Here is a 22,736-nt window from a genome sequence, read left to right on the forward strand (position 1 = left end):
AGGACCATTAATAAATTGCTATACCATCCCCTTGACTCATCCACCATGGTTGGCATGGATTAAACCATGGTAACCATGAGCCTACTTTCCTTTTTAAATATTTCTTTTTCCTTTTTCACAAAAATATATTAAAATAAGAAAATAATTGTTTGGATCATGACCACACCCTTAGGCCTTGTGTAGTGGGGCTCCATCTCACCTCATAAAGCCCCATAAAGCCCTTGAACACCATTACGGGGGGCTTTATGAGATGAAAATGGGGGGAGGGCGCTACTTTTTTCACGGCGTTTTGTTGTTTCCATTTTCCACTTTGGTCCCTGCATTTTACACTTTGGTCCCTGCATTAAAACACTTTGGTCCCTGCATTTTACACTTTGGTCCCTGCATTTTACACTTTGGTTATGATGAGGTAGGGGCTTTATGACTACGGGCTCTAGTGACATAAAGCCCCTGTGTGACGTGGCACGACACGTGTCGCATAACGCCCACAAAAGGGCTTTATGACTACACATGACCTTAGACCATGCGTAGTGGTATAACACTATAATGCCCCCACCATGGGGCGTTTTGCGCCATGTGGCGTCCTAGTCAGCAAGGGGGCATTATAGCAAAAGTGGTGTAGTGGTATAATGCCCCATAATGCCCCATTCAATCATTTTACAATCATTTCACAATTATTTTTTTTTAAATTTAAAACATAAAATAACATTCATTAATTTAAAAAAAAATTACATTACTTGAAAAAAAAAAAAAACTAAAGAAAAAACCGAAAGTAAAAAAAAAAAGCTGAAAATAAAAAAAAACAGAAAAATAACTGAAAAAAATAAAAAAAAACATAAAAAAATAATATGATCTAGAGTCCATATTTTTCTTTAATTTTTTGGCGACGCATTTGCGCAAGGATCAACGCATCGCCTTGTAGGTGGTCGATAGGTTTGGACAAAAACTCGATGTCCTTTTCCATTTGCCTCGCCTCTTGCATCTCGTTAAATTTTTTTGTTTCGGCCATTCGTTCCTTCATAATTTCATAACGTTGGTGGCCGAGATCTCGAATGTCTTGGAGACGACGGTTCATCTCCTCGAAATCATCCTTTAACTCGAGATCGGAAGACGACTCGAGCGTTTTTTTCCCGGCTCCCTTTCTTCTACCGGCGGGTCGGGCCAACTCTTCTTGAATGCCCTCGTCCACCGCCTCGTTTAAATCAACATTGCGGGCATCCGATGTCGGAGTTGACGGGTCAACGGAGGATGATGTTTTTGACCTTTTAGCCCGACGTCTACTACTAGACGTCATTGGGTTAACTACCGCCCACTTTGGACTTTTTCGAAGTAGCTCCCAACACTTGTAGTACGCGAAAGGGCCTTTTGTCCTCTCGAACTCCTCCAAACTCTTCGTTAAAACCCCCACGTCACCTTCACCACTCGGGCGATTATCGTAGTTACGTTGGAAGACTTCTTGAAACGCATGACACTTGTTGTTTATGTCGGTCCATTTGCTAGAAATCGAGTCTTTGTCCCGATGTTCGCCTTGACCCCACGTGCTAAAGAAGAGTGCACGAACCCTATCCCAAAAAACCGGACCCGTTTGAAAGTTTGCTACAAAAAAAAAAAATAATAATAAGTTGTTTGTTAAAAAATAAAATAACAAAGTAAGTAAAATAATATTTATATAAAATATTTACCCGTCTCTTCGTCCTCCGAAATGTCGACATACGCCCGAGTCAACGTGTATTCCTCTTCCTTCGTCCATTTGATTATATTTTTTGTACGCCTCGGTGCGTCCTTATCCTTCTTCTTATGCGACCTTTTGCCGCGTTTCGATGTTTCTTGCACCGGTTCGGGTTGCGTCTCCGGTACGACTTCCACATCGGGTTCGGCTTCGGGTTGTGACGGTTGAGACCCGCCGGCTTGACCATAGCCGAAAGTTGGAGGAACAAACGGAGGGGTGCCACTTAAGTAAGCCGCGTAAGTTAAAAAGCTCGGGTCCATGTCTTGAAGGTTGAATGGCGTTTGCGGTTGGGTTGTGTTCGGGTTTGCGGGTCTAGCGGGGACACCAAAAGGAGGGCGGAAAAGATGCATGGTTGTATAAAAATAAGAAGAAAGTGGGTTTTTTTTATAAAAGTTGGAAGAAAGTGGGAGAGTTTGTGAAGTTTTGTATAAAAAATGGTGTGAATGTGAGTTAAATATATATAGTGGGAATTATTTAAAATAAAAAAAAAATAATAAAGAAAGTTACCGTTGAAGGCAACGGTCGAAAGATGGTGGCCCCCACAATTTTCAGCGTTATTTTTAAAACGCCGGTGCACTTTTTTTTCGAAAATAACGCCTCATAACGCCCCCTGTAATGGGGGGTGGGGCGTTATAGGGCGTTTTCGGGCAAAATTTTTTAAAAAAAACGCCCCATTACGCATGGTCTTAGGGTAGTGGTTTTGGATGATTGATTAGAAGTGGCTGACATGGCGCTGATGTGAAGGGTCATGATGACCATAAGGGTCATGACCACACCCTATAGCCTTAGCAATCTATTTTTTATGTCTATTTTGTCAAAATATTACACATAATATTTACATGTTTAGTTAATTAAGTCAGCCTGCACATGAACTGTTGATTAAATGAATTTTAATATAACAACCTTAAATTTGATTATTTTCATGTCGTGTTAAATGGATTTTAATATTACAACCTTAAATTTGATTATTTTAATGTCGTGTTTCTGGTGTCTCAAAAATTACCACCCCTTGTAAGGTTAGTAGTAAAACACAAAACATCAGAACAGACAAACGTACAGTTAAGAGTTTTAAATACTTACTAATGATGTACAATTATATATTTAATAGGGTGGAGATATAATAGGAAGTTTATTTGGCTAGGAAGGCTAGGAAGTGATCTTGACCATCCATTTACTTAATCAAGGGCTAAGATTAAATCAGGGAAATTGAAAGTAAAAAAAGAGGCGCGTGACTTTTTTCAGGGGCAATCTAGTCAATCCAAGCCAATAGTTTCTCTCTCCTCCAATTCCCCCCATTTTTTAAACGTTAATAACTCTTTCATACGACATTATTTTTTTATAAAAATTGCACCAAAAAAACGAGTGTTTTTTTATCTTTAAAACGAGTATACTATTGCTATATTTTGAAAAAAAAATTTAAAACCCAGTTGCGTAAAACGCAATAGAAAAAACCCCAGTATCGTAAAACGCAATGAAAAAAAACCCTAAAAAATGACATTTTTCTAAAACGCAATGCACAAAAAACACAAAGAAATGACTTTTTTGTAAAACGCAATGGCCAGAAAACACATAAAAATGTGTTTTACCTAAAACGCAATGCACCAAAAACACAAAAAAATGACTTATTTGTAAAACGCAATGGCCAGAATACACTTAAAATGTCTGTTTTCTAAAACGCAATGGACTGAAAACACATAAAAAAGTGTTTTACCTAAAACGCAATGCACCAAAAACACAAAGAAATGTCTTATATGTAAAACGCAATGGCCAGAAAACACTTAAAAATGACTCATTCTAAAACGCAATGGACTGAAAACACCTAAAAAATGTGTTTTACCTAAAACACAATGACTAAAAACACTTAAAAATGTGTTTTTTTCTAAAACGCAATAGCTGTCTGTCACTGTGAACTGTCTGTCACTGTGAACTGTCTTATTTCTAAAACGCAATGGACACATAAAACTGTCTGTCACTGTGAACTGTCTGAATTGTCTACGAATTACTGTCTTCGAAATGAGCCAATTTTATGGAAATTTCAACCCCAGCCAGGGGCTCTGCCCCTTGGACCCCGCCAGGGGCTGCCGCCCCTGGGACCCCGCTACCGGGGGCTGCCGCCCCCGGACCCCCGCAAAGATCGTAAAACGCAATGACTAAATAAAAAACCCAGATCATGAAAATGAAATTAAAGAATTTCTTACATGGATCGAAGCCGATTTCTTCATCAATTGACGGAATTTGAATGATAGAAACACTTATCAACGCTCGAATCGAACGAATCGAGTGATTATCTCCAAAATCACCGGAAAAAACGAGATTTTTTTTATGAAATTAAACTGGGTTTTCTTCAAAAAAAAAGCTGAAGAACACGTTGATCGGGTTCTGAATCATTGATTTGTGATGAAAATCGCACTATAATGTAGTGATTATTGAGATATAAAGTGAAGAAATAGTTGAAGATGGTGGATTTTGAAAATGATGGGTTTTTGAATTTACTGGGTTTTGAAAAAGGAAGAAGAAAGAGTTGGATTGACTAAAATACCCTTTCTCTTTATTTTAAAATTTGCCACATGTCATAATCCTATGGCTTCCTATCCTTCCTAGAGAAAATTAACTTCCTATTTGATCTTTACCCATATTTAATAATGTACATTTCATTACAAAGTTATAATCAAAGATATTAATACTTCTTTTGTTAAATTACACAAATATATATATGAAAAAAAAAAAAAAGAAGCATGTTCTTTTTAGTAATATCCTGTTTTAAGTTTGGGTTAACTGTAAAAGATATTTGTTTTTATGGAAACTGTAACAAGTTTTCAACATATAGTAAGGTGCCTCACACCAACTTGTAAATGGCTTGAGTGTGAGCTACTTCACAACGGTATCGAGTTTTACCTATTGAGCTTGAGTAGGCTTGCGAGCTTTAACGAGCCTATTAGTTATCTAACCTTATCTAACATACACTTACATAATAATTATCATTATATACAAATTATGCAAAAAATAACTAAATAAATATTAAGTTACATATAAAAAACTATATTTATATATACAAGAATATATATTAAGCTATAGGGTAGGGCTATATAGAAAACCCTATATATATAAAAAAACCCTAGAAAACCCAACCACGAGTCAATTAAGCTATATATAACTTAAAGAACAAATATAAAATGAGCCGACCACGAGTCAAGCTAGAGTTTCAAAAACTAGTCATGAGCTGAACTCGATTTAGAAATATAAGACAAGACAAGCCGAGCTAGAGCTCTCGTAAGCATGGCTGGCCTCCCTGATGGCCTGATATTAAAGAAATTATATATATATATATATATATATATATATATATATATATATATATATATATATATATATATATATATATATATATATATATATATATATATATATATATATATATATATATATATATAGGGTAGGGTTCATGAGTGAACAATGATTTATTTGTGAACAAAATGAACTTATCCTGACCATTGATTTTGTAGATCTAGATGTTTTCATTAGTGGCAAGATTGTAATTATCTTTTGTAACTTACATGTATTTTAATAGACACAAGGGTATAATTGTATATTTCTATCTTCATTTAATTAATTAATTTTTTCTCTCTCCTAATTTCTCTTTCCAAATTAAATAATATTTAATTACATTCTTTATATTTTTTTTCTCTCACATATTACCTAACTTAATATTACATAATTTAAAAAAAAAATACAAACATTATCAAATATTGTTCCATCTAGAACACAATTAAAAATATTTAATTACATTCTCTATACATATATGTATTAGATCAATGTTTGATGAAAAGATGTATAGTTGAAACAATATGTAGTAATACACAAGTGTATAAGTCTGGTATATTTCGACATGTATACACTATGTACTTGAATAATACACAGGTGTATACGCCTGGTATATACCGACCCGTATACACATATGTACTTGAATAATACACAAGTGTATAAATCTGGTTTATAGCGACCCGTGGAAACAAGATGTAATAATACACAAGTATATAAGTCTTGTATATACTGACTTGTATACACATATGTTAAAAATCAATTTAATTAGGTTTAATATTTAATTTTAAAAGGAACATAACAATTTATATAAAAAAAAATTAGCCATTCAATCTCTTATAATTAATAACTAAAATAATAGAGAAATAATTAAAAATGAGAGAGAGAGAGAGAGTTAAGAGAAGAGAAAATTAAGGGATTCTAATTAAAAGTACTTGGCTAATGTCAATCTTACCCTTTTAATCTAAAAAATGATCAAGGGTCAAGATTAGTTCACTTAGTTCACTCTCAAAAAGTTGTTCACTTATGATCCTAATCCTATATATATATATATATATATATATATATATATATATATATATATATATATATATATATATATATATATATATATAATTCTAAGCTTTTTTTCAAATAATTTTATAAAAAAAGTTATATATTAAAGATCCATTTTTTCTATTCGCCCAGGACTCCACATTTTTTAGAATTCTCGAGGAAGACCCTACTCGTAAGTGATATGAGCCGAACTCAATCTTAATTGAGCTAAAGTTCGGCTAAACTCTTTTACTAACATTGTTAAAGTGAAGAAAATGATAAAGATAGCACGGTGTTTATATATAATACAATTATCAACTTAGATGAATAGTAACTTGAGTTTTTTTTTTCTTTTGTCCTTTTGTATTTTTTATACTTTTATCCTTCAACTTTCAGTGTTGACATTTACAACCCCTTAACTTTCTAAAAACTTTGTAATCGAGTTTTACGTATTTATTTTTATGCACACGTGGGCATAAATTTAAGTTAATTTACATTTCGACGTAAAATTTTTCCCAAAAATTAGTCTGGTCAAATATAATATGTTCTTATACTTATTATTATATACGTTTTCGGTTGGTCTACGTTTTAACGTAATTTTTTTTTCCAGAAATGAGTCGGGTCAAATATAACACGTTTTCGTCCTTATTTTTATGTACACTTTTAGTTGGTTTACGTTTTGATGTAGTTTTTTATTTTCAAAAGACCGCAGCAACGCTCGGGACAATGTAATGGTTAGCAACATATTTAACTAGCACAAAGTTAAAATATTGAAAATATTTTTATTTATGATTGAAATGGGCTTTGGTAGATATGACCAGGCCCATACTTCAAAAACTTCATTTTAACAATACACACATGTTTAATTATATGAATATATGAATGGCAGTCGTCTAGCAGCTCGAGTGCTCTATTCTTGACGGCTGCAGCACAGAACATGTTGTGCATCAAACTAGCAGACAGTTTAGGGGTGAAAATCAAAAGCCCATGGGTTTCATGGTTCAAAGCTTCCTGTCTTCCAGCAGTGGCTTCTCTTATGTTGACTCCATTCATCGTATACAAAATCTTCCCACCTGAGATCAAGCACACCGCGGATGCTCCCGTCTTGGCGAAAAACAAACTCGAAGAAATGGGCCCGGTAAAGAGGGACGAGTGGATCATGTTGGGAACCATGCTTGTCACGGTTTCGTTATGGATTGCCGGGTAATTTAACCACCTTGATTAATTTCTTCAATCTTATATTTAGTAAGTTAATTGCGGCTTAGAGGGTTGTGTTTATTGGTTGGTGGGTCGAACCTGACATGAACACGAAAACTTTATAAGGACCTTGAACTCATGTCACCCACAAAAACTTTTGTGTCAGTCAACGGACTGACACAAAAGCGGCTAACTCGAAAAAAAATTATTTACTCTTTTTTATGCATATTGGTACTTTAAAAACACAAGTATGCATATTTCGTTTACTTTTCTATGTATTACATTTAAACTATGCCATTCATTCATAAACTTTTAAATTTTTTCATAAAAATATGCAAATAGTTTAACTTATTATATAAAAATACTTTAAAAATCACATATATAAACACAAATGGGTTAAACAGGTAAACTTGCGAACCCTTCGTGTCAACACGAACATGACCCATTTAGCTAACTGTGTTTACGAGACCCGAAAAAGACTTGGACCTGTTTAGACTACAACCCAGATACACAAATTTTATGTTAGATTGTTAGGTTTGTGTCTTGTTTCATATTGTGTCAGATATTTACACTACTTAATTAACATTTGTGTGTGGCAGCGAAAGTTTGGACATGTCAAGCGTGATTGCAGCAATGCTTGGTTTATCGGTCCTACTGATTCTTGGAGTATTGACTTGGGATGATTGCTTAAGCGAAAAATCAGCTTGGGATACACTGGCTTGGTTTGCGGTGCTTATTGGCATGGCTAGTCAACTAACGACTCTAGGCGTAGTGCCATGGTTGTCTAAATGTGTAGCCAGCTTTCTGAAATCCTTATCAGTAGGATGGCCTGTGGAGCTTCTTATTCTTCAATCTGTTTATTTTTTTATTCATTATATGTTTGCGGGCCAAACAGCGCATGTTGGTGCACTATACTCGGCCTTCCTTTCAATGCACCTAACGGCTAAGGTCCCCAAAACACTTTCTGCCTTGGCTTTGGCATTCAACACCAATCTTTTTGGTGCACTTACACATTACAGTAGTGGTCAGGCTGCTGTGTATTACGGAGGTATGGCATTCTAATCATATATTATTTCATATTTTTTTTTCCTAACACACTTTTTTATATAATCAAGGTAAAAAATGATTAACTAAAATAAAAAATTATAGTATTACACTAATGATGCATTTATTTTATTAAAGTAATCCTGGTGTTTCCTATTGCTAGTTAAAAACTATTTTTAAGTTACTTAATACTAACAAATAGATTAATAAAAGCCAATAATATATATATATATATATATATATAGGATCACGCTAAAATGAGAACCACCTCGAGTTGTAAGAACCGCGAGAACTTTTTGATCCGGGCCTTGGTGGACCAAATTTTTTTTTTCAGAAACGTAGATGCATGTATAAAAACAACATTTGTAAAAAAAATTTCAAAAAAATAAAAATGTCGTGGGTGTAGTTTTGAGCAACACAAGTTTGTGTTTACAGGACCCGTAAATTTTCCGACCAGATTTACGGGTCCCGTAAACACAAACTTGTGGCGCTCAAAACTACACACACGACATTTTTTTTTGAATTTTTTTTACAAATGGTGTTTATATACATGCATCTACGTCTATGAAAAAAAAAAATTGGTCCACCGTGCCCCCTACGGTGTAGTTCTCACGGTTCTTACAACTCGAGGTGGTTCTCATTTTAGCATTCCCGTATATATATATATATATATATATATATATATATATATATATATATATATATATATATATATATATATATATATATATATATAGGGAGGGGCTCATGCGAGAACCACCCTTATTGTGAGAACCGCGAGAACCAATGTGAACACAACCTAAAATAGCTAAAAAAACCTAAAAAAAACCTAAAAAAACCTAACCCCTCCCCCCCCCCCCCCAAGCTAAAATGCTAAAAACTAAACCCCCAAAAAACCTAAAAAAATCTAAAAAAAATAAAAAAAAATCTAATTTTTTTTTTAATATTTTTATGCTCAAATCGCTACTTTTAGTGGCCAAAAAAAAATTTTTTTTTTTTGGCTTTGAAAAGTAGCGATTTTTATATAAAAAATATTAAAAAAAAAATTTTGTGTGATTTTTAGCTATTTTTAGGCATTTTTGGTGTGTTCACATTGGTTCTCGCGGTTCTCGCAATAAGAGGTAGTTCTCGCATGATCTTCTTCCTATATATATTAATAAGCAATCCCAAACACCCTGCATTGACTACACCCTATTTTTTGAATGACTTAAATCACACTAATACGCTTTTGGCAGGACTTAAACCTGTGTTCCCGAGTTAAAAATCTTTCCCCATCTCTCCTCTCCCTTCCATGTCTTTCCAAATTGGAAAGACTATTATCAGGCAAAAAAAACCCCATTTTCCCTCCCCTCCCCTCCCCTCCCCCTGTTAAGTGGATCTCTGGAACACAGCATTAATCTCATGGGAGCAACATCTTAATTCCAATGGTTTTGTCAACTGGACCCAACCCCTACCCTACACCCTATTCTTTCTACCCATTTGACTCATTTTTGTAGCTTAATATCTTGTGTAATAGTCACTAGATCCGATAGGAATAAGACATGGCAAAACCTCTAACTAATACCGTTTGGTTCAGTTAATTCAATTATTAAAAAGGATATATCGCTTAATTTGCAGTTAACCACCAGCGTTTGACAGAGAAAAAATGATATATATATATATGGGAGAGTTCAATTAAAAATCACTAGTTAAAGTGAAACCCGAAAACTAACTAAAAAAACCTTATAAAACATACCATTTTTTTTACAAATTTTCGCTAGTTTTTGTATATAATTAAAAAAAAAAAACTTGTACGCACATGTGCACTACAATTTTTTTTTTTGAAAAAAGTTTTTTATATATAAAAATAACGATTTTTAATAAAAAATTGTAAAATTTTTTTGATATGTTTTTAGGCTTTTTTTGTTAGTTTTCGAGTTATATATAAAAATAGCGATTTTTAATAAAAAATTGTAAAATTTTTTTTGATATGTTTTTTTTAGCGCATAAAAGAATTGCGCTAAAATAAGAACCACATCGAGTTGTAAGAACCGCGAGAACCACACCATCCGGGTCGCCGTTTACCGTGATTTTTTTTACAACTAGATGTGTGTATTATAAACACAGCCGTAAAAAAAAAAATTTAAACGCCGCGGCCGAGGGGGTAGTTTTTTACACCACAAGTTTGGTGTAAAAAAAAGGAAAAAAGAAAAAAAAAATAAAAACACCAAACTTGTGGTGTAAAAGACTACCCCCTCGGCCGCGGCGTTTAAAATTTTTTTTTACGGCTGTGTTTATAATGCACACATCTAGTTGTAAAAAAAAATCATGGTAAACGGCGACCCGGATGGTGTGGTTCTCGCGGTTCTTACAACTCGGGGTGGTTCTCATTCTAGCAGCCCCCATATATATATATATATATATATAGATAAAGTATAATGTACTTCACGCCTTAACGTACATTAACGTACTTCACGAAATATATAACATGCGTAATTATTTTTTTGACCAAAATAACGTGCATGATTTTGGATCCCATGCGTGATTATGTGGTCCCATGCGTGATTATATGTTCCATGCGTGATTATACCCCTGATCCAACGGTTACCATTGTCTCCTACGTGAAGTATGATAAGCCGTGAAGTATGTTAACCTTTCTCTCTCTCTCTCTCTCTATATATATATATATATATATATATATATATATATTTATAGAACATACACACATATATATATATACATATATATTTATTTATTTATAAAACAAAACTCTTTATATTATCTATAAAAAAACATTTTATGACATTTTGGTGTGGTCATTTATACACATGTATTCATAACTTAAACACAAAATTAGGCTAAAAAGAGATTCATAGTTGAACCATATGGTCCAGTTATTTCAGATCGGTTATTTGGTTTTCCTACTCATTAATATGAAAATTACCAAGTTAATGATTGCATGTTGGTGTTTGTGCAGCTGGTTATGTAAAACTTCCAGATGTCTTTAAGCTCGGGATCTTGATGGCTATTATTAACATAACAATATGGGGAGTAATTGGAACTCCTTGGTGGAAGATTTTGGGACTTTATTGAGTCTGAATGTTAATTCTTGGATCCGAATGTGATCCTCATATGGTTAATTAGAAAATGCTTATAGTAGTTGAATCTAATGTAAATTATAACCCTTTTGCATTTATTTGCTCATTTTTACTAAAGATATGTTGGTTTTGTGATTCATGAAAACTTTGATATATCTGAAAATCGTGTGAATACTTTTAGATTGAATTATTTTGCTGGTGGTTAGAAGTATCATCATTATTTATTATTATTAAACTTTAGTTATGTTAATATGTACTCGATCTTATATGTAGTTATGATACATTCGGATGATAGGTTATGTAATTAGGATGATAAGCGGGTTATTATTTAAACTTAACTGCCAATGCAATTACCCGCCAAGATTAACCGCCAAAACCACGGTTTATATAGTTGATTACCGGCAAACTTTACCGGTATCAAGACAGTTTCAAGTTACCGAAATTGTCCACTTAATTCTCTCGTTCTTCACTGCACATTCTGCATTGTTTCTTGGTCTGCACGTTCACATCACCATGTCTGCAAATCATGTTAAACCTTCCGCTGCATATGCATATGCATATGCATATGATGATGATTCGGTTGCCCAACATGGTATATGTGGAAATCGCGTGAATACTTTTAGATTGAATTATATTGCTGGTACTTGTTAATATTCATTCGAATAATTGGTAAAGAGGTAAAAAAAACGAGAACTCGTATCCAATTGTGACCAAATCAATTTCTATTTATAGGGTTTTCAAATTGTGTAATGATTCATCGCAACCCTTCACGAAATAGCTTAAGTAGCTTAACCCCAGCTAGGGGCGTTGTAAGGATCCGAAAACCTCTGTTATTTACCTTCTTTTGTTCGATACGTAATTCACATTTATTCTAATCTGATTTGATGATAATTACTGCAATTGATGTTGTTCAAGCCTTTGTATACTAATTCTGCTAGTATACAAAGTGTTTATTGATCGTTGACGCGATTGTTGCACTACTAGAAAACTGCTACTATTTCCATGTAGATTTCCCACGAAAACGGGTTGTAGGAATTTTACTCGTGGGTAATCATGTTCTCACGCATTTTCTACAAATTTTCCTACTCATTTCCTACACAAATGTTTCGTTGGAATTATCCTACCCATTTGTCATGGAATTAGTTTTCTTAACTTTTCAACGCATTTCCCACGGAATATTTATTTTTTTTTTAATTTTGTGTTTAGATCATTTATATTTAAATTTCTTATATAATTTTTTATATATCTTAATTTTCTTACACAAGTCCTAGGATTTTTTTCTTCCTACACAATTCCAATTGGGGCTTAGAAGGTTTGAAGATTTTGCCTCCAAAATCTTCAATAGATTTGAACATATGTTTCGTATAAAAAGCCACTTTTCGCATAATGTAGTTACGACATCTGGTGTAGTTTGTACGAATACTTTAGTTCTTCACATATTCATGGATCTATACTTTTTGCATTAGTATCTTAGTGTGAAAAGTTTGTGTACATGAGAAGTCTATCTTGTGTGACAAGTTGGTGATACAAAAAAGTTGCTACTACTATTGCAAAAAAGTTGTTATTGTGACTGCTAAAAGTTAGTTCTACCCTTTCGTGCGAAATCATCTACTACGCATCAAGTTAAAGTTAAAGTCAAAAGTCAAAGTGTGAATTTGTGGCATTATGTGGAACATGGCAATCATACACCCACCAAGAGAAATTAAGCTGGACAGTTAGTTGCAAAGGAGAGGTTAATTTGTTGACCGAAGAGGATACAAGCAAATGAGCAACATGCACTTGATTTATAACAGTTTTAAGCTACATACATCTTCTAAAGAGTTGTGGAATGCATTGAGTAAAAGGTTTGAGGGAAATGAAGAACTTCAGGAAAGTTAGAAAGATTTGCTAAGATATAAATTTGACATATTCCATCACATCAAGGAGAATAATTGGAAACAGAAGTTAATAGGTTTACTCATTTGACGAATAGGAGCACATCACGAGCATGAAAGCTATTTTATTTAAATGTTTTGCATCTTTACTTTTAAGTTCTTGGTTTGGGTGTTTGTTTTGGCGCACACTTTACTTACGTTTACTTACGCTTCCGCAATTCTTTAACTGCATGGTTGAATTTGTTTAAACGTATTTTTGCTTATAGAGTCGTTCTATATGACTAGCGTCTTGGATCCTGGTTTGTCACGCGCCTCACGGTAAAACCCCGCAGGTGGATTTTTGAGGGTGTGACAGGCATCCTTGGTGTACTTTGTTTCGGGGGGAAATTTTTGTATACAATGAGTGGAGTGAGCATAAGAGAAGCCAACGCGGGGAAACAGGAATCTTTGAACCATGCAACCCATGGACTTTTGATTATCACCCCTGAGCTCTCAGCTAATTGCATGCACAACATGTTTTGTGCTTCACCCGTCAATAATAGAGCTGTAGAGTTGCTAGACGCCTGTCGATTCATCCATATACATCAAACAACCATTTAGTAATCAAATAGGTAGGTAAAAAAACAACAGATTAATTAACCGTCTCAAAAGGCAGTAATCAAATAGGTAGGGAAACAACTTAATTAACCATCTCAAAAGGCAGTAATCAAATAGGTAGGTAATCAACTCAAAAACACCTCACTAATCTTAACTATTGCCAACGTCGCCATGCTTATCTTGTAGCCTTACCCCAAAAAAACAGTTTAATGTAAACAACAATGCCATGAAATTTTTAAATTAGATAACAATATCATATTACAAAATGTATAACTACACGAGTCAAGATCAATTACAAGAAAATCAACTAATTGAATCACTAAAAATAAAGGTTGATTGGAGGTTGGATGTGCTGCAAATACACTGGGGTTTGTGTCTCCCTATGTAAACAAGTTTATACTTAAGTTTTCATTTAGCTATTGTAACCCTTCCGATTCAATCAAGTTAGAGATAAAACACAATTGGTGTATTTCGTGAGTTTTATGTGTGTATGTATGTGTGTGTTAGCCAAGGTCTGATCCTAAGATACATGCTGGAAACCGTAGATCACCTTTTGGTCACCTGTATGACAACAAGGGCACTAGGTGTAAGACCCATTCTAATTTAACATTACTAAATCATTAAAGTAAGCATTTTATATCAAAAATGCCACTTAATAGAAACTTTTACATCATAAATATTTAGACATGTTTAAAACATTCAAAAACATGGTTATAGGTGTTTACATAATTCACTTTTTATAAAACAAAACAAGATCAAATGCGGAAGCTTCATTTAGACGTGTGTTCGGTTCTTATTCGTCGCTTGATCTTCATCCGGAGGCCTATGTCATTCACCTAGAATCAAAACCAACATAAAAGTTAGTTTTGATAGTTTTATAACAAGTTATAAGAAGTCCCTTGAGTCAAACAAACAAAATAACAAAACTCATCAGGTTTTACACTCATCGCGTGCCGCGACGGGTTTGGTGTTCTTTTGTCGCGTGTCGCGACAGGTGTCGCGTGCCGTGACGGTGATACCCCCCCACCTGTCGCGCGACGCGAGGACCCAACTTCGACAGAAGGTTTCTTTTTTTGTTGCTGCAATTGCTCAGCTATGTGTTTTATCCAACTTCCAACTTAAATTTAGCATAACTTTCAATATACACATCCGTTTTACACGAGTCATGTTTCTATGCGACCGTAATACAATTACGGATATGCTTATCACCTTGGTTCGCAATAAAATCTGATTTATAAGCTATTGGCTTATAAATCCTTTATGTGATTATTTGACCCGTTTCATTTTAACATCACACTACATGTTATATAACAATGGTCATTTCTTGTCATTTTTACCCATCCCGGGCTTGTCAAACATTAGCGTTTTCGCTCCCATTACATGGTTCGCGTACGTATTTAATGAAATCAAGTTTTCTAAGTTTTGACCCAAATCCAAGGGTTCATCAATCAAATTTTGGCGTGTCCGTTTCTCAACTTACGCATCCAATCTAATGATTTGTTGCGTGACGTTCGAGTCACTTAAAATCACTATCGTTTTACTATCTATTTGACCCATTTGGTTGTCGAGCGAAATCCATCACTTCAATGACATACCAATCACATACATTTTTTCTATAACTACATCAATCATGTTCTGACTGTCTGTTTTGACCCATTTGGTTGTCGAGTGAGTTCCATCACTTCAGCGACATACCAAACACATACTTTATCACTATAACAAAATTAACATATTTAAGAATAGTTTATCTACATAATGTAACGAAACTACAAGTCGCTTACCTTTCAAAGCTTATCCTTCAAGCGCGCGTCCGCTCCAACTTGACCGCTTGAAGATTCAACCTCCTTGCCTATAGAGTTTAACCAACATCGTGTTTAGAACTCATATCATTTCATATTACACGTAATTCATCAATTTTGCCAATTACGTGTTTCATTTCATATTACATTCGTTTAGGCATTTTAACAAACACCTTGCGGGCAAGATCTTTATATGTCTTTTATTTAGTTCATAATTAACTTTTAACCAAGTTTCAATCATAAAAATCAAGTCCTTATGCCTAGCATTCACAAACAACATCAAGACTTTCATCATAACATTAGTTTTACACTATTTCAACATTGAAATTTATGTGTTCATCACATAGTTATAACACCCACTGAACACATGTATGGGTGATTATCAAATTTCCATTTTTCAATCTTAATTCATCAAATTTTCAACTAGGGTTTGTTCCTAGACATGGATTCATCATAACATCACTCATACATTCAACATTCAAGCAAGAATTTCAATTATGAGTGTTCAGCAAAAATTCAAGATATCACCAAATGATGAAATTTGACATACCTTGTGATCCCCTAAGCTAGTTGATCACGATTTTAGTTAAAACCCCAAATGTCTATGCTTGATTCCTCTTGAATTTACTCAAATTTATGTGTTTAGTGTTTTGGCAAGAGCTCCTTCTTGGTTCCTGATGTATTCGACCAGACACACACACACGCACACACACTAGTGTGTGTGTTTTGTTTATTATTAGTTTTAATTAAAACTTTATTCCAATTGCCCATTTTTAGTCCCTCAACCTTTAAAGGTTTATAATTGAGCCAATTTACTTCAAGTTTCTTTATTGTTGGGAAATTATTATTAACTAGATTAGTAATTCCTAGTTACATTATTCTTCGGTTAAACCAACATATATACCATATGTAAATAAATATTAATTTCTAATATTTTCGGGGTGTTACACTATGGTTGGCGATCAATGTTTGGCTGAAATTCGACACATTCTATACTCTTATCAACATAAAGGAATTCATAAATTGTGTTGAATCGCTAAAGATCAAGAAGTAGAAGAATTCAATTAGATGCGTTATGGCGGCCACCTTTTGGAATATTTGGCTGAATAGGAATGATAAGGTTCTCAAAGGATTGTACAATACCAACACCAAAATGTTAGAAGATATAAAGTAATGCACCTATGTTAGAAGATGAACTATTTGTCTTTTGAGAAATCATGTTAACTTATTTTTTCTCCTTATGGTCGTCTATTTTTTGTTCAAGAACAACTACCTCATATAAGGTTTTGGTTAAAACTTTTTATATTTGACTTCAATCCCGTCGAATAGGTTAGCAAACCCAAATAAATAACATCGATTTCCCTATCTTGTTCGATTCAACAGGATAAAGGAGGCGTTATTTGTGAGGTATTTTTATCCATAAATTGAAGATTGAATACATGTTTGAAAGAGCATATATGTTTTTATTTTTTTAGTGTTTTTAGGGATTTTTTTATAAAGAAGAGGGTTAATTGTTTGATGGCGGCACATAACTCTCTTATAGATCTAGGTTTTCACAGATCATATACATGTTTTTGTTTCCGGTTGTGTTTACTGAATATTTTTCGTTTACCTGGTTTTGATCATTTGAAATCCCTAATTATGTTCGTTACGGTCTAAATCTTTTTAACTTGAAGTTGTCAAATGACCAAAACAGAATTCAACAACTTTTGGGTTAGAGCTAGGGGTGTTAAAAAAATATGGATCGGAAACTGAATCCAAAATATCCGAAAATTCATATCCAAAAATCCGGATGTCCGAAAGCTGGATAATCCGAATTTTCGGATTCAGATGTGGATTTCTAAAATTTTCGGATAATTGGATTATCCGATATCCGAAAACTAATAATTTTTTTAAATACATATAGTATATGAGCCTTATATTTAGTTCGAAATATAGTAAAAAATAGTAAAATACCGGATTCGGATGTGGATTTATAAAAGTTAGTTGTTTTTAACTTTGAAAATTTGAAAAATCGAACATTGGTTTAGTTTTAATCTATGAATGAAACAAATTTTTTGAATTTTTTTTTGAGTTCGGATATCCGTTTGGGGTGGATAAACTGACATGTTTCAGTGTTTCGGTCTGCAATAAAAACGAGTTAGTAGTTATTATTACATCATAAACTAGATGGTTAGATCAACTCTAAAATAAAAGTCCCCTAAAGATGAAATATATAACGGTAAAAGTATCATAATAAGCATTTAATTTTTTTATCAAACTAATATTAATAAAGCCCTATAATCTTCAAAATTTTCGAGAAACAAAAAAAAGGAAAAACTAAGTACACAAATTTAAAATATATACACGATTCGTGTGATTGTCGGTTTGTGTTAACATTTATAGAAAGAACTCAAATTTCTTAGTTGTTTTAATTTTAAACATTACTTGTACTTGTTAAGTTGAATTATGCTCCATATCTAACGTTTTCTTATTTTATTTCTTATAGTGGTTAGGGTACATTGTCACTAGAGTTTCTTGACCAAGTCCCACAGCTTGATACCCTGGTAGTTCCGATAAGTGGTTTGTATATTATTTTATCTTCTATGAATCTTATTATTAAGTTGTTTAGTTGGTTTCCTTTTTCATTTGAAGTAGAAGCCTATAGGTGGTGGTTTAACTTCTGGTACACTGATTGGAGCCAAGGCAAAAAATCCTGCCATACGGGTCTTCGTGGCTGAGCCAAAGGGAGCAGACGATGCAGCACAATCCAAAGTGTGGTAGACTCATAACCTTGAGTCAAACAAACACAATTGCTGATGGGCTACGAGCTTCCCTCGGAAATCTTACTTGGTAATATTATCTTTATATCTCTTCGCAACTTTAAAATTAACATACATTAAATGTGGTTTAAAATTTCACTTACATTCATCGTTATTTGAGTGTTACTATTTTTTATGTAGGCCTGTTATACGGGATCTTGTTGAGGCTGTTATAACTGTGGAAGATGAGGAGATCGTTGAAGCAACTCGATATTGTTATCAGATACTCAAGGTTGTAATTGAGCCCAGTGCTGCTATTGGGCTTGCTGCGGTTCTATCCGGTAATTTCAAGAAAAATCCTATGTCGAGTTGTTCTCAAAACGTTGGGATTGTGCTTTCCGGGGGCAATGCGGACCTGGACGTTTTGTTTGAATCCCAGAAGAATTTATAACTTCTGAACCTTATTTAAATAATTCTGGAGAGTAACTGTGATACCTATTTTTGTTTATTTAATGTTTTTGTGTTTCAAATCCTTTGAAATATTAGCCGCATATGTTTTTCTAACCAAAAACTCCATTCTTATACCGGTTTGTTATAGTAGTGTGTATGAATTGTTGTTTGATAATTTGTTATCATAATTCGTTTGATTTGTATTTTAGAATGTCAAAATTTGATGTATTTACATCTAAAAATTAGAAATACAGATAAACACAAACATCTATTATTTATACTGAAAAATAATCTAATATTTTCCATTAAAGAACCGGAAAATTTACAGTATTTAATGGAAAATAATACATGTTTTGGTTTTCGGTTGTGTTTACCGAATATTTTTCGTTTACCTAACGGTTTTGATCATTTGGGATCCCTAATTATGTTCGTTACGGTCTAAATCTTTTTAACTTGAAGTTGTCAAATGACCAAAACAGAATTCAACAACTTTTGGGTTAGAACTAGGGGTGTTAAAAAAATCTGGATCCGAAATCGAATCCAAAATATCCGAAAATTCGTATCAAAAAATTCGGATGTCCGAAAGCTGGAGAATCCGAATTTTCGGATTCAGATGTGGATTTCTAAAATTTTCGGATAATCGGATTATCCGATATCCAAAAACTAATATATTTTTAATTATATATAGTATATGAGCACTATATTTAGTTCGAAATTTAGTAAAAAAATAGTAAATAATCGGAATCTGATGTAGATTTATAAAACTTGGTCGTTTTTAACTTTGAAAATTTGAAAAATCGAACATTGGTTTAGTTTTAATCTATGAACGAAACAAATGTTTTGATTTTTTTTTTGAATTCGGATATCCGTTTTAGGTGGATAAACTGACCTGTTTCAGTGTTTCAGTTTGCAATAAAAACGAGTTCGTAATTATTATTACATCATAAACTAGATGGTTGGATCAACTCTAAAATAAAACTCACCTAAAGATGAAATAGATAACGATAAAAGTATCATAATAAGCATTTAATTTCTTATCAAACTAATATCAATAAAGCCCTATAATCTTCAAAATTTTCGAGAAACAGAAAAAGAAAAAACTAAGTACACAAAGTTAAAATATATACACGATTCGTGTGATTGTCAATTTGTGTTAACATTCATAGAAAGAACTCAAATTTCTTAGTTGTTTTAATTTTTAAACATTATTTGTACTTGTTAAGGTGAATTATGCTCCATATCGAACATTTTCTTATTTTATTTTCTTACAGTGGTCAGGGTACATTGTCACTAGGGTTTCTTGACCAAGTCCCATAGCTTGATACCATGATAGTTCCGATAAGTGGTTTGTATATTCTTTTGTCATCTATTAATCTTATTATTAAGTTGTTTAGCTGGTTTCCTTTTTCATTTGAAGTAGAAACCTGTAGGTGGTGGTTTAACATCTGGTACAGTGATTGGAGCCAAGGCAAAGAATCCTGCCATACGGGTCTTTGTGGCTGAGCCAAAGGGAGCAGACGATGCAGCACAATCCAAAGCATGTGGTAGACTCATAACCTTGAGTCGAACAAACACAATTGTTGATGGGCTACGAGCTTCCCTTGGAAATCTTACTTGGTAGTATTATCTTTATATCTCTTTGCAACTTTAAAATTAACATACATTAAATGTGGTTTAAGATTTCACTTACATTCATAGTTATTTGAGTGTTACTATTTTTATGTAGGCTCGTTATACGGGATCTTGTTGATGCTGTTATAACTGTGGAAGATGTGGAGATCCTTGAAGCAACTCGATATTGTTATCGGATACTCAAGGTTGTAATTGAGCCCAGTGCTACTATTGGGCTTGCTGCGGTTCAATCCGATAACTTCAAGAAAAATCCTGTGTCGAGTTGTTCTCAAAACGATTGGATTGTGCTTTCCAGGGGCAATGCGGACTTGAACGTTTTGTTTGAATCCTGGAAGAATTTATAACTTCTGAACTTTATTTAAATAATTCTGGAGAGTAATTGTGATACCTGTTTTTGTTTATTTAATGTTTTTGTGTTTCAAATCCATTGAAATATTAGCGCATATATTTTTCTAACCAAAAACCCATTCTTGTACTGGTTTGTTGTAGGAGTGTATGAATTGTTGTTTGATAATTTGTTATCCTAATTTGTTTGATTTGTATTTTTGAATGTCAAAATCTGATGTATTTAAATCTAAAAATTAGAAATACAGATAAACACAAACATCTATTATTTTTACAGAAAAATAATCTAATATTTTCCATTAAAGAAGCGGAAAATTTACCGTATTTAATGGAAAATATTACATGTTTTGGTTTCCGATTGTGTTTACCGAATATTTTTCGTTTACCTAACGGTTTTGATCATTTGGAATCCCTAATTATGTTCATTACAGTCTAAATCTTTTTAACTTGAAGTTGTCAAATGACCAAAACAGAATTCAACAACTTTTGGGATAGAACTAGGGGTGTTAAAAAAATCTGGATCCGAAACTGAATCCAAAATATCCGAAGATTCGTATCAAAAAATTCGGATGTCCGAAAGCTGGATAATCCTATTTTTCGTATTCAGAGGTGGATTTCTAAAATTTTCGGATAATTGGATTATCCAATATCGGAAAACTAATTTTTTTAAATATATATAGTATATGAGCACTATGTATTTAGTTCGAAATATAGTAAAAAGATAGTAAATAATCGGATTCGGATGTGGATTTATAAAACTTAGTTGTTTTTAACTTTGAAAATTTGAAAAATCTAACATTGGTTTAGTTTTAATCTATGAATGAGACAATTTTTTTGAATTTTTTTTTGAATTCGGATATCCGTTTGGGGTGGATAAACTGGCCTGTTTCAGTGTTTCAGTCTGCAATAAAAACGAGTTTGTAGTTATTATTACATCATAAACTTGATGGGTGGATCAACTCTCAAATAAAAGTCCCCTAAAGATGAAATAGATAACCATAAAAGTATCATAATAAGCATTTAATTTCTTATCGAACTAATATCAATAAAGCCCAATAATCTCCCACCATCAAACTCCAAGCAGCCCCTAAATTGTCATGTTGATATAAGCCATCAATATTCCAAGCTTAAAGAAATCCCGAAGTTTAACATAACCAACTGCAATAAAAACACATCATAACACACCCATACATTATATAGTTCAGAAAATCAAACATATAAAAGGATAAAATACCTCCATTATATATCGCCGCATGACCACTGCTGTAATGGGTAAGTGCACCAAAAAGGTCCGTATTGTACGCAAGAAGCAAGGTAGAAAGTGTTCCGGGGACCTTAGCCGTTAGGTGCATTTTCAGGAAGGATTGGTATAAAGCACCAATATGCGTTGTCTGACCCACAATCAGATAGTGAATGAAGAAATACATCATCTGGAGGACTAAAAGTTTGATATACCATCTGACTGCTGACGTGACCGTGTCGTCCCGATCAGTCAAAAACCCAATTAAACCTAGGTAGCTAGGGTAAGTCGGGTATCGTATCCACGAAGAGCATGTGGTCAGTATCACACTAGTTGTTCGATTAGCCAAAGTTATTTACAAACAAATATGCAAAATAATTATGAAGCTTGCTAATTTTTATTTTAAGATTGTTTAGAAAAAAATTATTAAAAACGACTAATTAGAATGAGTAAAAATAATAAGTTAGCAACAAGGGTCACACCCGGTTCGACAACTGCAAGACCTAGGGTTTCTACACGTTAGACTTAATTTAGTTGCATTTGATTATTAACGGATTTAGTATTACATGGCTTAGGTGCCAAGAGCTATCAATGTCATAGACAACGGACCGCACTGCACTTCGTTACCAAGAACATGTAAATCCTAACCTATAGCAAG

The 22,736-nt window shown here is 33.4% G+C and overlaps 1 protein-coding gene, 1 long non-coding RNA gene and 2 pseudogenes across 2 annotated transcripts in view; 3 read left to right on the forward strand and 1 right to left on the reverse strand.

Moving 5' to 3' along the window:
- The window catches only part of LOC110910617 (dicarboxylate transporter 2.1, chloroplastic), a 19,302-nt gene extending 7,712 nt beyond the window's left edge, over positions 1-11,590 (forward strand). Inside the window, exons 2-4 of the mRNA XM_022155240.2 lie at positions 6,972-7,285; positions 7,879-8,327; positions 11,280-11,590. Coding sequence (XP_022010932.1) covers positions 6,972-7,285; positions 7,879-8,327; positions 11,280-11,395 — 879 coding nt within the window. The 3' untranslated portion in view covers positions 11,396-11,590. The remainder of the gene's footprint in view (positions 1-6,971; positions 7,286-7,878; positions 8,328-11,279) is intronic.
- A 2,933-nt stretch (positions 11,591-14,523) lies between these two features.
- On the reverse strand, positions 14,524-16,371 carry LOC110914773. The gene is made up of 3 exons (XR_002578577.1): positions 16,221-16,371; positions 15,653-15,720; positions 14,524-14,707 (listed from the first exon to the last, which is right to left on the reverse strand). It is a non-coding gene; the product is annotated as an uncharacterized LOC110914773 (long non-coding RNA).
- A 374-nt stretch (positions 16,372-16,745) lies between these two features.
- Positions 16,746-18,862, forward strand: LOC110913266 (annotated as a pseudogene).
- Positions 18,863-20,091: 1,229 nt separating this feature from the next.
- Positions 20,092-20,837, forward strand: LOC110913268 (annotated as a pseudogene).
- The last annotated feature ends 1,899 nt before the right edge of the window (positions 20,838-22,736 follow it).

The sequence above is a fragment of the Helianthus annuus genome, chromosome 15 (assembly GCF_002127325.2).
Source record: "Helianthus annuus cultivar XRQ/B chromosome 15, HanXRQr2.0-SUNRISE, whole genome shotgun sequence".
Taxonomy (NCBI): Eukaryota; Viridiplantae; Streptophyta; class Magnoliopsida; order Asterales; family Asteraceae; genus Helianthus; species Helianthus annuus.